This window comes from Mercenaria mercenaria, unplaced genomic scaffold, assembly GCF_021730395.1.
Source record: "Mercenaria mercenaria strain notata unplaced genomic scaffold, MADL_Memer_1 contig_4997, whole genome shotgun sequence".
NCBI lineage: Eukaryota > Metazoa > Mollusca > Bivalvia > Venerida > Veneridae > Mercenaria > Mercenaria mercenaria.
The window spans coordinates 1-17,500 of NW_026463272.1; the positions used below are offsets into that span (position 1 = coordinate 1).

General features: G+C 34.7%; 1 protein-coding gene across 1 annotated transcript; it reads left to right on the plus strand.

The window, feature by feature from the left end:
• Positions 1-251: 251 nt before the first annotated feature.
• On the plus strand, positions 252-4,175 carry LOC128554385 (beta-1,3-galactosyltransferase 1-like). The gene has a single exon (XM_053535667.1). The coding sequence runs from the start codon at positions 513-515 to the stop codon at positions 1,578-1,580; it is 1,068 nt and encodes a 355-aa protein (XP_053391642.1). The 5' UTR covers positions 252-512; the 3' UTR covers positions 1,581-4,175.
• The last annotated feature ends 13,325 nt before the right edge of the window (positions 4,176-17,500 follow it).

A 17,500-nucleotide genomic window follows, 5' to 3' on the forward strand; every position in this document is an offset into this window, starting at 1 on the left:
ATACATATATCATACATTTTCGTAGAAATTGTGAAATTTTCAGTTTTATTAATCAGTTACAAACACATTTATGTTCATAATATTGTTAAAATATTTCAGAGATCTTATCGATAACTGATTATCTGTGAAAATCCAAAGACATACGGAGTAGATACATGGATTAGTGGCTCAGGAATGTATTGGAAAATTGATACCAGTTAGTAAGTGGCGATATGACTCCAGGTATTAATGAGTTAAACCATCAAAAGTGATCAGAGTGGCAAATAAATATGAATTGTAGAAAATGTTAGACATTGCAAGAGTTTCTAATTCAAATATCAAATATGAGAAATTTAGGATTATGTAAATACATAAAGTTATTTTATTTTGAAATATCAGAATTCACTGAATAAATGAAGAGGTTTTTAATGAACATCGCTGTTATCTATTTCATTGTAGTGTGTTGCATCATGTCAAAGAAGACGAAGGCTAAATTTTAATTATTGACTAGATATTATAAAAAACGTTTCAGAATGGTTATACTGAATGTGAAAAGGAAGACGTGTTCAGTTTATGGACAAAACATTTACAAAATTACAGTTACCTTGTTTGTAGGACTTTGTGTTGCAGTCATGATTTCTACATTCACTTTACAATTGTCAATAAAAGACGATAGCCGTTCTAAACTATTGACAGATATCTGCAATGATGTAGAAAATGAAGATACATTGAATTATAATACAAATAACACAAGCAGCAGACGACAAAGTAATTGCATTTCGTGTTTTCAACACAACTTTAATTTTGTGATACAAAATGATAGAATATGCAAACTGTATTCTCCTAATCAATCAGTGGAATTAATTGTACTCATAATGACAACCCATAATAACAAGAACGAAAGAATGGCATTACGTACCACCTGGTTGTCATACACTAAAAACAACACAGTCAATGTCAGATATGCATTTCTTTTAGGTGAAATTAATGATAATACACATAAAGAAGCTGTTCTGAAAGAAAACAGTGTATACCATGATATCATCAAGGAAGATTTTATTGATAAATACATGAATTTAACTTACAAAACTATTATGGGATTTAAATGGGCATCCACAAAGTGTTCACATGTACATTACGTTATGAAAACTGATGACGACATGTTTGTCAACATTAAAAATGTTCTGAATATTTGCAAGGGTAATCACAGTGAAACCTTACAAAAATCAATCTTAGGGGATTGTCACATAAAAGCATGCCCTGTACGAGACCAGAACTCAAAGTGGTTTGCTTCAGTAGATAGTTATCCTAAGAAATCATATCCCGGTTATTGTTCCGGGACAGGTTATGTGACCAGCATGCATGTAGCGAAAGAAATTCATAAAATTTCGCCAAATGTTCCCTTCTTCCACCTAGAGGATATCTATGTATCACTGTGTATAGAAAGATTAGGCTTTAATCTTCAGCCATTCTCTGGATTCAATGCTGGTCGACCAAGCATGGATCCATGCGACTATAAAGGAGAAAAATTGATAACAGTTCATCAGGTGTCACCCGAAATGTTGAAGACAATATGGAATGGAAAGTGTGTGCTAAAATGACAAGGAAATTTGATAGGCACTGTTTGAAATTACGTTTACTTTTGTATTCTTTCGAGATAAGCACATGTATTATTATTTTGTTAATGTGTTTATATTTTTGAAATCTTATTATCTTTCTACCCCGTCTTACGGTTACTGACTTTGGAACTGTTTTAATATTTTGTGATATTAGTTAATTGTACAGCAATGTGACATTTGAAACAGTTACGCTGTGAATTCTTCTTACTGGAAGGCATGATACTAGAGCAGTCGTTTGTACCGCAAACGCCAATCAAAACATTTAAACATTACATTTTTCTTACTGAAATGCATGTTAGAGCAGTCGTTACTTGTTTGTACCGCAAAGCGCCATTCAAAACATCTACACATTGAATTCTTCTTACTGAAAGACATAATGCTATAACAGTCGTTAGCTGTCTATACCGCAAAGCGCCATTCAAAACATTTACATATTGAATTCTTCTAACTGAAAGGCATAATGCTATAGCAGTCGTTAGTTGTTTATACCGCAAAGCGCCATTCAAAACATTTACATATTGATTTTTTGTTACTGAAAGACATAATGCTATAGCAGTCGTTAGCTGTTTATACCAAAACGTATCATTCGAAGAATTTACAAATTCATTTGTACTGACTGAAAGGAATAATAATAAGTTTGTACCACAACGTGCCATTTAGAACAATTGAATGCAAATAAATGCATAGCCCAAAAGTTATGGCACTGGCTTAACAAACTTGCTTTCCGAGGTTTGAGCCTTGCTAAGTTCACATTTTGTAATTTAATTAATCGTTTGTTTTAATAAACATTGCAGGGAAAATAGTCCAGTTCGCTGAATCGGTAAGTTAATGATGTGTTAGCTAGTCAAAAATGCTTGCCTGTTGGTCTTAGTTAATGGCTTCAACACGCTAGAAATATAGTGATGAGAATTCAAATAATGGCTTATAGATCAAACATTATTATTAGAATATAGAAAATGGTTTTTAAACAGAGTCTTCAAATACTCTTGACTAAAATAAGATAAAAATAACGTATACTAGAGAAAAAATACGGGCGTAATCTGGGCTTAAACTAGCGCCTCACGGTTTGTAATCATTACGCTTAAACAGAGGTTGTTATTATACTTTTCTGTTGCATTCTATGCTTCCAAGGGATCTTTTTACAGATTTAAATAACTCGGCAAAAATATCTATGAAAACACATTTTACCCGAAAGGCAAAGAAAGCCATGTATTAGTTTTCGTGTAAAGTATATTATTTATATGCAATCTGCTCCCCCAAAGTTGTTAACAGATTAAGTATGTAGTCAAAAGTGAATTGCAAATTTATACTAAAATATTTATTTTCATACCTCAATTTCTACCTTCAAGGAATTGTAAATTTTATGAATATTGAAGAGTTTATAGTTGTTTTCTCTCTGTGAGGCGCAATGAACTATCGTTTTACGATCGATTCTCGTTTAACGATGAGCACCATGATACGAACTTCCTTCACGTTTCTCGTATTTACACCATAACCGTTTTCTAAGCAGTTTGGGAACAGATAACGGCTACTTTTTCAAAATTATTGGAAGTTTCATTTTAATAACACAGCAATTCATGGGTGACATAATGTTCAGTTCAAATCCGCTTTTGCTGAGTCTATCGCAGTTCTGCGTCTTAGATTCTAATACTTGACTTATATACTCTTTAAACATATATTTGACACTTCTTCAGATATGGAAGGTACGTGTTTTTTTATATATTTAGAGAGAAAAAATAATAATAACATATTGAAAAATATAGTAACTATGGCCAAGCAGGATACATTTTGCATGTAAATATTATACATAAAGCGACAAATGCTACACAAATTCTTACCATTCATGAACCGAGTCTGCTTTTGTTCTACTTTGTTGGATTCTATGCTTCTAAAGAATGTTTTGCATATTTTATTTTCTATCATTACAGCAACTTTAAGTACCGTATAAAAGTTGTTCTAGTCTCCCCGTACTTTGATTCAGTGTTTTTATATTTCAAAGTTCTTTGTGGTCATGATATCCATTTAACAGATGTATAATACAGTTCCACTTAAGCCGGAGTAAGAACACGTGGGAGCTGTTGCACATTTCATTTCCTCTCATGAACATACTAAGTTGAGCCGTGTCTGCTATTATTCTGCTTAGTTGTAAGATATGCTTCAGAAGCCCTTTTTATAAATTTTATCAAAATTTGAAAGAGTTCAAACATGAATTTTTATATAGGTCCTTTTTTTAACTTTATTAAATAGCCAATTCTTAAAATAGTGTCTACATGTAGATCTGCAATATAATGCTTAATAACCATTTGTTTTCATAATGCTACTGTTTGTACCAAAGTAAACATTTTGAATCATTTTTAGAGAAATAACGGAAATCGTGTTCCTGGCTGGTCACATGTCAAATTACCCCACCCAATTTAAATGTGAATATTTATAAAAGTAAATCAAAACTGGTAACAGTAACACTTGTAAATGACACTTTATACATGTTGATATATTACCATAAAGTATAAATTAAAAAATGCGCAGACACCTAACGGGGAATTCGCTTTCTAACATGGCCGCAATAAAATATCTTAAATTGAATATTATGTGTGTGTTTTTCTTTTTTTTTTTTTTTTTTTTAAATTGCAGTTGCCTTTTAATATTTCCCGATCTTCACATATCTGTTTAAAAAACAACAAAATATCGGCAACTCGGTGGCACTTTCTTAGTGGATGACGGCGGACAATGGCGGAATCTAGAAGATGGCAAGCATGTCTATGGTTTTACGCACATAATTAAATAGTGTGAATTAACTCAATGACGGTAAATTTGAGGAGATTTCATTGAAGTTAAGTCAATTAAACTAAAAAGAGGCCGAAATTCATGCTTTTTTTTGGCTGCCGCTTTTTGGTTTGTAGAACATTTAAATATAAATTTTAGTCAAGTTTCAACAAATCTAATATGTTATTTATCCGTTTTAACAAATAATTGCACTAATGTTCAACTAGTTGAGCGTATGGCTAAAACACGTTATTGCGATATAAAAATAGTTCCAAAAAGCAGATAGCTGAAAACGGTTGGAAAGTTCATCAATTATAAACTTTAAATAAGGATTTTCATGTATGATTTCAAACATAAATCTTTGAATAATTCCATTGAAAAATATGGAAGTATCAAGGGTGAGGGAATAAACGGTCGTTCCTGATAGATGCTTAGAACTAACAGAAACAGATAAACAAAGAGAAAAGTAAGAAAGACACAGTTTGCCATAAGACACATATGCAAATATGAAAGCACACACGCATGCACGTACACAGTAAGGCACAGCAAAACTCGACCGGCGGCCAAATTTATTGTTGGAATGATAACTCACTCATAGTGAAACGACAAGGGTAGAAGGAACGAGGTGCAATTGACGTAGTCGGGGAGGGCTGGGGATATAAAGGAAAGAAACGCCACCAAAAACAAGGCAAAATACGCAGCACAAAATACAAGACAGACAGACATAAACCATTTAAAAAAAGAGCACCACCATGAAGCATTTCCCTATTTGCAAAAAGTTAGACAGGACAGAGCTAATAAAATCACATACCTGCTAAGAACAGTTTAACATTAAAATCATGACACAGGCTTACTTTTCATTGTAACACGCCAAAAACCTAATATAAGGCTAATTTTCATTATAATAATCAAATTAAAGACATGCGATACCAATATTTCATTAAAAATTACAATAATTTCAGTTATTCATAATATTAAATAAACAAAAACCTCGTCACCGAAAAAAGTAATAAAAGAATACAAAAAAAAAAAAAAAAAAACTGATGCAAGTCATATCAAAAACTGTGTGCAAAATTACCTACTTATATTTAAATCAGAGGAACAAACATACTGACGCTCGGGGTGACGTATTTCATAGTGTTTGTAATACTTTAAGCTGACTGAAGTTTAAACTAACTAGCGAACGCGTCTTCACACGAATATATCATTTATGTTGTAGTTCTTATCTAAATCAGCTGCATTCTAGAATTTAAGCATTATGTTTATAATGAATATTTAGGATGTCAATTTACATCATTGTTAAAGCTACGATTGTTGCGCATTGAAAAGTTAAAGAAGAACGAACTGAACGATCTGTTTAAAAACAAGTAGAATATTCTAACACGTAACCTGCCAGAATAATCCCATTTTTTTGTAAATTGCTCAACCCCTGAATTATAAACAGAAACTCGCATTATGCAGTACAATATACCACATGTTCACCATATTTCTCCGGTTGTTTTTCAAGATTGAATTGTACAACTAATCGATGAGGGAAAGTAAAATCCGAAAAATCGCCTCAAGGCTATTTATTTTTTATATGTTCACATTTTGGTATGTCGGTGGAGATAGATAGACAGACAGAGAGAAAGAGAGAGAGAGAGAGATAGATATATAGAGAGAGACAGACAGATAGATAGACAGACAGAAAGACAGAAAGAGAGAAATCATCATGATTTTCAAAATTAAGAAATGTCATTCAGAGTTTCTGATGATCTATCATCCGAAAGCTGATCCAGTCAATTAGCGACAGGTTTTCCGAGAACATCAGAGAATGGCGACCGAAAGTCGAGGTCGCACACATAACCAAATGGCCGCCGCAGACGTAAATACACACACACAAAAAAAAAAAAAAAAAAAAAAAAAAAAAAAAAAAAAAAAAAAAAAAAACATGTATTGTCGCTTTTCTTGCATAAAAAGACATTACACGCCGGCTAAATGATTTGTTTTCATATATGATCAGTTTACGATTTTTTAATTTTATTTGGTGTTCTTGGAAGCTGTTAAAATGTTTTAAATATCCATAACCAGGGTCCAGAAACCAACAATATTACCGAAACACATACTGAAATTTTTTAAGCTCTTTTTATCTTTCGATATCAAAAACATTAAATTACCAAGAATTGTTCATTCAACTTTAAAACTTGGTAAAAAATGGGCAATATTTCAAGAATAATATAGTTACATTCTAGTTATTTTGAGCAAAGGCAAATTTGGACTACGGATGAGTACAAACGTAGTGTAAAGCTTTCAAGTACTTTATATAAATTATTCGAAAAGTTAGACAAAAACATACCGACTGATACTTACAAATATCATAAATATGATGCATAAAAACAAACAATCTACCATGTTACACGCGATTCTTTAACATTCACGGTTATCTACAAAAGCTGAAGCAAGGCTGAGTTCGTAAAGGTGAGTAAACAAGAGAAGAAGCAAATACGAACATTGTTGGGGGAGTGCATTTGGCGTTGTTAACTGATCAACCAAAACTTTCTATAGTTTAGATCGCATCTTTTATGCTACAAAAAGAAGTTATTTTAAAAGAAACACGACGCAGATACCAGATGTCAATCTGCGGAAAAAAGCATGAACATTCCTGGAGAAGCATTTTGAAAATAAAAATAATGTATTAACAGCACGCGATTTGCCTTGTTTGCACACATTTTACTCCCGTTAATACATGGGCGGATCCAGTTTTATGCAAGAATATGTTTTATAACAATATTTTCACATACATAATTGAAGACAGTCCGTGCATGACACTATTATCATGCATTCAAAAAAATAAGCGAAGAAAAGCTGTCAAGAAATATTAATTTTACGCCATCGTTTTGGCAATTTTATGAATTATCGGAGGTATACAATTAGGCGAGAGAAACTTAAGGTATCAGACCCACAAATACGTAAAATTTCGATGCCTGGTGACCCCATCTTTTTAGTATTAGTTGAAAGATTGCTGTCTGCTGAACAAGAACTAGTTTATTAGATTACCATCATTAATATGCAAGTTAAAGCAACATTAAAGCCATGTTTTTGACTGCAAAATGAAAATTTTACACTGTAATAACTAACCTTCTGTTGGAATATCATTGAAGACTATAAAGTCTATAAATTAAAATGAAAAACACTATTATATATTTGGTCATGCTATTTATATTTTCCTTTTCTGTAGACAATACACTTTCAAATGATACCAGAATTATATGAGGTAACAAGGCATCAGAATCTGATATACTTTAATTGCACTTTTATACAAAACTTGCTTCTTTAAGTATCGGTAGCACAATCTAAGTCCGATTCTTTTTTCTTTTCCTTTATATTTTCGTGCAAAGTTTATAAATAACTTTGACAAACAGCTGGACTGTTGTTGTGTTTGTTGTCAGCTGTGTTTGTTCTGTTGTATATTCTTTTAACTATGGTTTGCTGGACGAATGACGATTGTATCTTGAAGTGTATGGTGCCGTGGATTGAGTATGGTTTTCTTATAAGTTTGGGAGATATCAAGATTTATAGGAAGGTAGTTTTGTTGTGTTTTCTGTGCATCCTCGTGTTTGGTGTCCGGCTGTTTGGCCGTCATACCGATCACATTCCTCTTTGATCGTGTCCATTTTGTATGATTCTTATGGCCCGACAGCACTGTGCTTGTGTCATTAAATGTATTAAATGTTTCCTGTTACCCTGGGTGATGAATCTTTGTCGCCTGTTTATTCTGGGGGGTCGATGGTTGTTGGAATTCATGGTTCCTTACATTTTTTGGCTTATTATTTATACTAACTGGTATTTTGCTACTGTTTGCATGTCATGTAATTTGTTTCCGTGACGTTCATCTGACGGCACTAAATTTTGAGTTCACAACCCTTTTTGCCCTTTTTTTTATATCTTTGATAAGTAACAGACACGAAAATAATTTTCCGGCTGAATATGATAGGAAAGAACATAAAGCTGACATTGGAACGAATGTATATGGAAATTTGATTAGATTAGAATTGACAAATACCGGTTTACACTTTTATGTTAAACAGTATGAAATTGCATCAATGCAAGAATGATGGAATTCTGCTGATAAAATTCTGAAATTGTTAGCTGGTTAGTGGAGTAATAGATGAAAAGGAGATGAATAATTTTAACAACACTAGGACACATAAGAAATGCATAATATCGAAAATTAGGATGATAAGCAGTTCGGAATAAGCAGTAGTAATGAAACAAAGATCAATTGATAGGCAGAAATATTGTCCACGCTTCCACTATTAAATCGTCGCTTATATTTAACAGTTCAGCATGATGTTTAGCACGATATTAAATGGAAATATTTTTTGAAATATTCGGATTTATGTTATACAAATTCAAGGGCAGAATAAGTTGCTCGAGGTTACCGATCTTTATGGATTTGCTACGATGACAGAAATGCAATATTTCGGTCATAATGATGAAGTTTACTATTGACATTTTCAAAAACGACAAAGGATATGCAAATGACATGCAAAAATGAGCATATAATACTCGTCCTTGCCTGCAATAAAACAGATATTAAGTTACTACAAATATACCTGTTTTGAATAATAATGTAGAATTGCAAAAAGATAGTTATTCTTATTCCTGAAGCAATCATGTATTTCCTCCATAAATTTCGAATAATATTTTGTAATGTCGCAGACTTGTATTTGTAATTCCTTTATAAAATCATTTTGATTTTAGCTTCAAAGTGTATTATTTATTACAAACATATACCGGTATTGCACTCTGATTAGGCCGATTCGTAAGAGCTGAACTGTTGCTTTTATAATAAAGAAATGTTTTAAAAGCTGTCCATGAGATAAAAAGCATTTCCGACATACACCTTTGTGACAGGATGGTCGAACCGGGGACAGAAACTATACGAACAATTTAACACTCATTACAATAGTAACAAGTTTATTTACAGTATGTACAATGAAATGAAAACAACTATGTATTTTATGCGAACATTCTTGCATTTACCTCTCAATAATTAAGCATTTACAAAAAGATGATGCAATACCTGTCTTTATTCTACAGATAGGCCCGTATGTCAGTTTGTGACAAACTTAAAACGATGAAATGTATCAGTTGAAGTTCCTTACATGTTTACAACCCGTCCGCTTCGCTCAATAGGGAGAGCGTCGGACTAAGGATCGCGGGGTCGTAAGATCAATCCTTGGGCGAGGCGTATCTTCTCCGTAACAATCTGATAAAAGACATTGTGTCAAAAATCACCCGTCCTCCACCTCTGATTCATGTGAGGAAGTTGGCATTTACTTGCAGAAAACAGGTTTATACTGGTACAGAATTCAGGAACCGTGGTTAGGTTAGCTGTCTGCCGTTACATCACTGAAATTCTGAAAGACAGCTAAATACCACGCCACTGTTATGGATAGTGAAAGGGATAATTTAGACCTTGAACTGTGACCCTGACCTTGAACTGACATGGCTGACTCATAAATTCTGCAAATTGTCTTGATGAGGTGATAATTTAACCCAAGTTTTATGAAAACCTTTCAAGGGGTTTAGAAGATATATAGCTCAAACCTTTGACCTTGAGCTGCGTCCTTGACCTTGAGATGACATGGATGACACATGAGTTCTTGCTAAGGTGACCATTTAACCCAAGAAAATCCTTCAAGGGGTTTAGGAGATATAGAGTGGACACAAAATGGAAGGCTCAAATATTTGACCCTAAGATGGCTGACTCATAAGTTTTGCACATTATCTAGATGAGGTGATCATTGGACTTAAGTTTTATAAAATTCCTTCAAGGGATTTAGGAGATATAGAGCGGAAACGAAATTAAGGGCTAAAAGCTTTGACCTTGAGTTGTGACCTTGACCTTGGGCCAACATGGCTGACTCATGCATTCTGCATATTGCCTTGATAAGGTTATCATTGACCCAGGGGGATTATGAGATATAGAGCGGACACAAAATGGAAGGCTCAAATATTTGACCCCAGGTTGTGGCTTTGACCTTGAGCCAATATGGCTGACTCATAAGTTCTGTACATTGCCTTGATAGGGAGATTATTTGACCCAAGTTTGATGAAAATCCTTCAAGGGGTTTAGGAAATACAGAGCGAATACAAAATGAAAGGCTCAAACATTTAACTCTAAGTTGTGACCTTGACATTGAGCCGGTATGACTGACTCATGAGTTCTGCACATCGACTTGATGAGGTGATCATTTGACCCGAGTTTTATAAAATTCCTTCGAGGGGCTTAGAAGATACAGAGCGAACACAAAATGGAAGGCTAAAACATTTGACATTGAGTTGTGTTCTTGACCTTGAGCCGACAAGGCTGAGTCAAGAGTTCTGCACATCGTCTTGATGAGGTGATCATTTGACCCAAGTTTCATGAAAATCCTTCAAGGGGTTTAAGAGATATAGAGCGGAGACGAAGTGTCACAGACAGACGGAAGAACGGACGGAGACCATTTCTATAACCCCCACCACTCGTGGCGGGGAATTAAAAACGGCGTTAAACCCAAAACAAGCAAGCAAACTTACATGTTTAGCTAAGAAAAAAAATGTATTCTTTCTTTGTTTCGTCTTGATTTTATATTCAGAGAACATACATTGATACAGTTTTTGCAGAAATGAACCATAAACAAAACTTGGATATTACAATTTAAACCATGAACGAAGTCCTTTGAAATCCGTTTGCGGAGGAAAGTATTATTATCTGTTTTTTGGGGGATTTTTTGTTGTGTCAAGATGTGCGAACTGTGTCTGTTTTATACTCAAACTACTGTTACGGCCTTCATCTGTTCTTCAGATAAATTACCTCCCTTTAAGGGATTATTAAGAAAATGGGTGCAAAATACCTTCTGTTCGGCGGTCGTCTGTGACTATTACAGAAAGAAAATGAAACAAGTAATTGAGAAAAAGGTTCTCAACATTAATAGCCAATTAATTGTGTAGTGTATGTGGATTTGGAACCTGTTAAATCAGCCATGTTCAGGTTTCCTATATATGCGGTGTTGAAACATCCTTTTTTACATCGTATTATGTAGATTACCGGCATGGCTTTCTTAGGCGAAGGTGCAGTACTTTCAGGGTTATTGAATATGCCTACACTGATCTCCGTTGCGGACAAAATGTTTGTAAGACTACTGTGTGACCTTCTTAATGTACAATAAAATAGTTTCTGTTTATAACATCTTAGCTTAAATGAACTGTGTTCATCGTCCTGCGTCGACATGGAACTAAAATGGGCCCGTCATTTCCGTTTTGTCAAAATATGCCCAAATCCGTTCTTTTTACATTAGCATGCATATGAAAACTGTTGAAATCGTTGCCTCTTAAACCATAATGCCAAGAGATCAGTTGTTTGGTATTTCGCATTGTTTTGTTGAACTCCCAGGAATTAACATAGCCATGCCCAGGGACCTTTCTTTGTATATGAACTTACATAGGAACACCTAAATACTGCTGAGGGCATAAAGCGTTTACAGTTGGCATGCAGCGTTCAGTTATGATCCTCTACCAGGTGTGATATACTCATTTTCATGGATTTAGAACTTGCCCCATTGATATGGTCGTTTGTTTTGAATAAATCGTATATGATAAAAAATGAAATTGCCCTATACTTCAAAGCTAGAGCTTAGATATATAATATGAAGATATGTGTAGATGGCATCTACTAAGGAATCATTGAGCCAGGGGAGCAGTCTAGGAGCTATCATGTTTTTCTAACTATCTTTGTATCAAAAGCACATCAACAAATCATTTAAACATGTATATGTTTTGAAATTTTAAAATTTGATACATTACTTCAGCGGATATATGCAGCGTGATTAAACGGTCTAGAAGTTTTTAGTGACTAAGGCTAAAGTGTTTCGCCACGAGTCATTGTTTATTGAATTTTATTGGACAATTTAGTCCAGATAATATATGTTAATGTTCTTATATAATTATCAGCTTATAGTCCTTACGTTACGGTTATATAGGTCTCTAGATTCGGGTACAAACTCTAGTTATATCAGTTTTCGGTCAAACAATTGATATTCTTACACAGCGTAGTTCCAGTTCTTCATAAGATTTGAAAATAATTCTAGACAAACCGGACACAGATACCAAATTTTGCACAGAGGTAGTTTGGACCAACAGAAGCATGTTTGTTGTAAAGGCCAAGTTCACAGCTCTTTGGACATTTAGAACAATCAAAATGGCCGCCATTAAAACAAATATATCAGTTAGTTTTTGTTTGATTCTTGATACATATATATATATAAGGTCAAGTGATGTATTCGCATGAAATAATGTCAGTTCATTTTCACGTCAATTTGTCTGTATATCCGTCTGTCTGTACGTCAATAAGGTTTTTTTTAAGGTAGTAGAATACTAAAAAGGTCGTGGAATATCGCCACATTTCGTAACCATACGTGAATTTTACGAAGCGTCATCGGCTACGACCGTTAAAAATATCATCTCTAAACTGAATAAAGAAGTGTTTCGATTTCATTCATTATACAAGGCAAATAAAACAAAATACTATAATGCATAATTGTAATTGAAAAGTATTTTCTGGTAAAGTGGCAAATACAACGCCAAATCTTCATTATTTACGTAATTCTGTACTTTCTTCGAGATTATCTGTGTATCAAGATGGCGATATTTTCGATACTTGACCGTCAGGGACGATTCTCAAAGAAGAAACACTGATCAACATAGATCTAAACCATCAGTTTCTCAGCATTTGATCATATATCATATTATGTAACTGGTGGTGGTAGAGGTGGTATCTGCCAAATTCCACCAGTAAAACCACATGTGGACACGGGAAGTTGGCGGGTGGGGCGCAGGATTGTGGAATGGGACGTTCTTCTGTCTAGTTTGAAACACTGTAAAGAATGTTTACTTGGGCCTGTGCCACTTACTTTTGACAATATTATCGGTGAAATAAAGAAAGGCCTCAGTGGATATCTATATGTGAAATGTTAGAATGTTGATTCTGGACATGTTAATTGTGTTCCATATGGTAAGACTCACCGGATGGGCCAGGGAAAAGGCATGTCATGCTTTGCAATCAACACAAAGCTTGGAACAGGTAAAACAGTTTTAGAAATAGAATAATTACTTTTTCATATATATAAATGGGAGATAAATAGACAGCTACAATGCATAATATTATACCATGACACAAAAGCCCTTATAGAACCCATAATACCCCAAGCACTGAGCAAGCCACACGGCGACAATGGCACCCAAAGGGAAGAGAGTCGATAACGATAATTAATCTGGCCGCCAGATAACAGCTAGTTTAGCTGAAGATACCGATACATAAACGTTTCGTACATCAGGGTCATGGGCCAAAAGGATTCTGCATGTACATGAAACCCTCCAGAAAGTTTCGAACCTCAGCTAGTACACACATCGGAAAGCGTACACCGGCATAACAACGCATACCATGGTACAGCACAGCCCTGCATTGGATAGAAGATCAATGTTTTATGAACTGACAGTGACATATTAGCTGACATTGTGTGTGTTTATTGTTATTCACAGTGGACTTGGTCAACGGAGTGGTATATTTTTCCTTTTTGATATATGTATATGAATATATTGTTGCTTAGCCTTTTGTAATAAGTGCATAACCAGTAAAGCACAAGTAATTGTCACATTTAATTTATTGACATATCATTCATACATTTTCTACACCGAACCGCAAAATAAACGCAACACATTTCTTTTTTGAATATTTCCGCCGTAAATACATCTTACTAACCCAAACGTATTTGAGTATTATTTATACATGTAAAATATTACTATGCCACTAAAATTTATTGAAATCTTCGTATCGTGACACCTGACTGGCACAACAATACGAAAAGTACGTTTTGCACGTGTGCACTGAAAGTAAATTATTTTTTAAAAATTGCTAATTTCGTGACCTGTTACGATTTTACAATTAAAAAAAAAACACCCCAAACGATTTTTAGCTGACATAAATAGTCTTTTCCGGATAATTTGCGAAATCAGGCTGTCGGAATGCTACATGCCGGAATGTCCACGAGACGTACAGCTGCAGCATTAGGTTGTCATGCATCGACGACTGTAAGACTCCATCAACGTCTATTACAACCTGGTAATGTTCAGGATCGACCAAGGACTGGACGTCCCAAAGTGACAACACCGGCACAAGACGCTCAGGTGCAAGCTGCCCACCGTCAGGACAGATTTCTCAAAGCAACAACTACCGCCAGGAATACTATTAGGATTAATGGATGAGTCTCATATACATGTACAAAACATTAACATTGCAATCATTCTTTATTTTAAAAAAATAACCAGTTATATATATCAACCTTGTTGGTATTGATTAAAAAAATAACGCAATGAAGTCATATTAATAATATTTCATATGCGATTTGGTGCACTACTTCATAAAATGATACAAAAAAACGTAATGTGCATGTACTTGTACTAATTGCATATTTGTTCATTGTAGACGTAACGTCAGCGATGATACGATACGCCGTCGGCTATATGCTATTGGTTTCAAGGCTAGACGCCCGAAAAAGGATTAATTCTCACTGCTAGACATCGGCAGGGGCGTTCAAACTGGGCTACGGGACATCTACGATTTACCCGCAGGCAATGGGGTCAAGTGCTATTTTCGGACGAATCCAAGGTCAACGTCAACCGGCTGGATGTACGTGTACGTGTATGGCGAGTAGCAGATCAGTGTGTACAGGTATGACCGGTGGGGTGGTGGAAGCGTGCACATCTGGGCTGGTATGTCCCAATTTGGACGTATTAATCTAGTAATTCTCAACGGCAACGTCAACGCCCATATGTACGTAAATGACGTTCTCCAACCGGAAGTGATCCCGTATATGCAACAGAACCTACTCGGTGGCATATACCAGCATGATAATGTAAGGCCTCACACGGCGATGCAAACAACTAACTTTCTAGGAAACAATAATGTTAATGTCCTGGACTGACCGTCCTTGTCGCCAGACTTGGCACCGATAGAAAACATCCGGGCGGAGCTCAAAACACGCGCGTATGCACGTCAACCACCACCGAACAACCTTCAACAGTTACGTCAGGCTCCTATCCAGGAGTGGAACAATATTCCACAGAACGATATCGCGAATGTAATTGGCTCCATAAGACGTAGATGCGTTGCTTGTATTCAGGCTAATGGAGGATACACGAGATATTGACAATGTGTGAAAATTTAACTTGTGGGTAATGAACTTTGACATAATGAAATCGGGGTTATTTTTGATATATTTTACTGGAATTTACACAGTATGTAGGTAAGGTACCAATGAAATGAAATAAACTTGTTATTCATCATTTGAATTGTTTATTTTTGAATTATATGTGTTTCTCCAACCATTGCGTTTATTTTGCGGTTCGGTGTAGTTTCTAACATGTTCAGTATACATGTTTGGACGGATGTTAAAGGCGTACGCTAGAATTCCCTGTATATGAGATGGGCAAAAATTTTCCCAATAACAGAATTTCTTTAAACTTTGGATATTGAAGGACAATCATCTAAGAAACAAAAAAATGCAATAAAAATCATAAGTCATCGGATTCGAAAAAGAGTTATCTGCCCTTGAAAACGTCATTTTTGGGGGAAATGCCGTTTTCAAGGGCAGATAACTTTTTTCGATACCGGTAACCTATGATTTTTATTGCATTTTTTTGTTTCTTAGATGATTTTCCTTCAATATCCAAAGTTTGAAGAAATTCTGTTATTGGGAAAATTTTCGCACCAAATTCTAGCATACGTCCTTAAATTTAATAAAGGAAAAGTACCAATATTGTGGTTGTCTTATAAAATCCCTGTATATATATATATATATATATATATATATATATATATATATATATATAGAGAGAGAGAGAGAGAGAGAGAGAGAGAGAGAGAGAGAGAGAGAGGTCCTATATTTAAAACATTTCCTATAATAATTACTTGTATGAGTAGCAAATTTTTATATCAGTAGTCAGTAGTTAGTAAGCACTAGTCACACGTAGGCCGTAGCATATTTACTAATACATCACCAGTTTATGCTCCACACCTGTCCTCTATTATTTTGTAAACTAGTTACTGGTCTCTGGTGTATGCCGATTGGCTATTGATTATAGACAATCGCCATTATATTTTGGAATGGTTATAGATCTATCTATGAAATACATTCATATATATCATTGAATATTAAAATCTGTTTCTTTTACAAATAACAGTGTTACAGCATTTCACCGACAAACCCTTATAGAACCCATATTACCCCAAGCACTGAGCAAGCCAAACGGCAACAGTTGGACCAATGCTTAGCATAAAACTAAATACATTTATTATATACATACTTATGAAATACTGGAAAATATTGATGAAATATCATTTATATTTTCATAGTATTTATTTTTCACTGCAGTGAAACAAATTTTTCAATATTTCCACTGGTATTCCGGAACTACCATGGTATTCTTAGGCAATTAATTAGGTCGATTTCCCATTCGAGGGTGGAAATGTATATGAATAGTGAAGTAAACTAGATCTATTTAAAGTCAAAATATAAAATTACAATGATCGCAGCCCGTCCGTATATTCTAACCGGTATTTGTACGAGTACACAGCATTTAAACCTACGCTAAGGGACATTACTCGGGAGAATGTTTGAGAAATGCCAGAAAAAATACACAAAACAATATGTCGAAATTTTCGGGAACTGCAAGTTGTACACAACTTGTACATCTACACTTTTGTATTTAATGTGTTTGCAGATGCTGTAAAGGTTACGTTTTTTTCTTTTTTGTTTATTTCTAAAATAAGACTATATTTCCGCTGTACTGAAAATTCATTGTTGTTGTTGTCGCTCGTTCTGACTTCTAAATGTAAACAAACGACGTTTTAAGGTGGGTCGATACCTTATTCATCAAATATGACATTCCTTCCGATTTTGATGAAACTTGGTCCAACTATAGCGCTATGGTTCCTTTTTTGTTTTTCAGTCGTCTTGGCAACAATAAATAATCAGTGATGACGTCACGAACGTCGCAACGTAGGGCGCCGTAATCGGTCTTCTAAAATATCTAATCAAGATTTAAAATAAGCGAAA

Bases quoted from the DNA above. Each gene is read 5' to 3' on its own strand.
- LOC128554385 (XM_053535667.1), top strand. From the start codon at position 513: ATGGTTATACTGAATGTGAAAAGGAAGACGTGTTCAGTTTATGGACAA.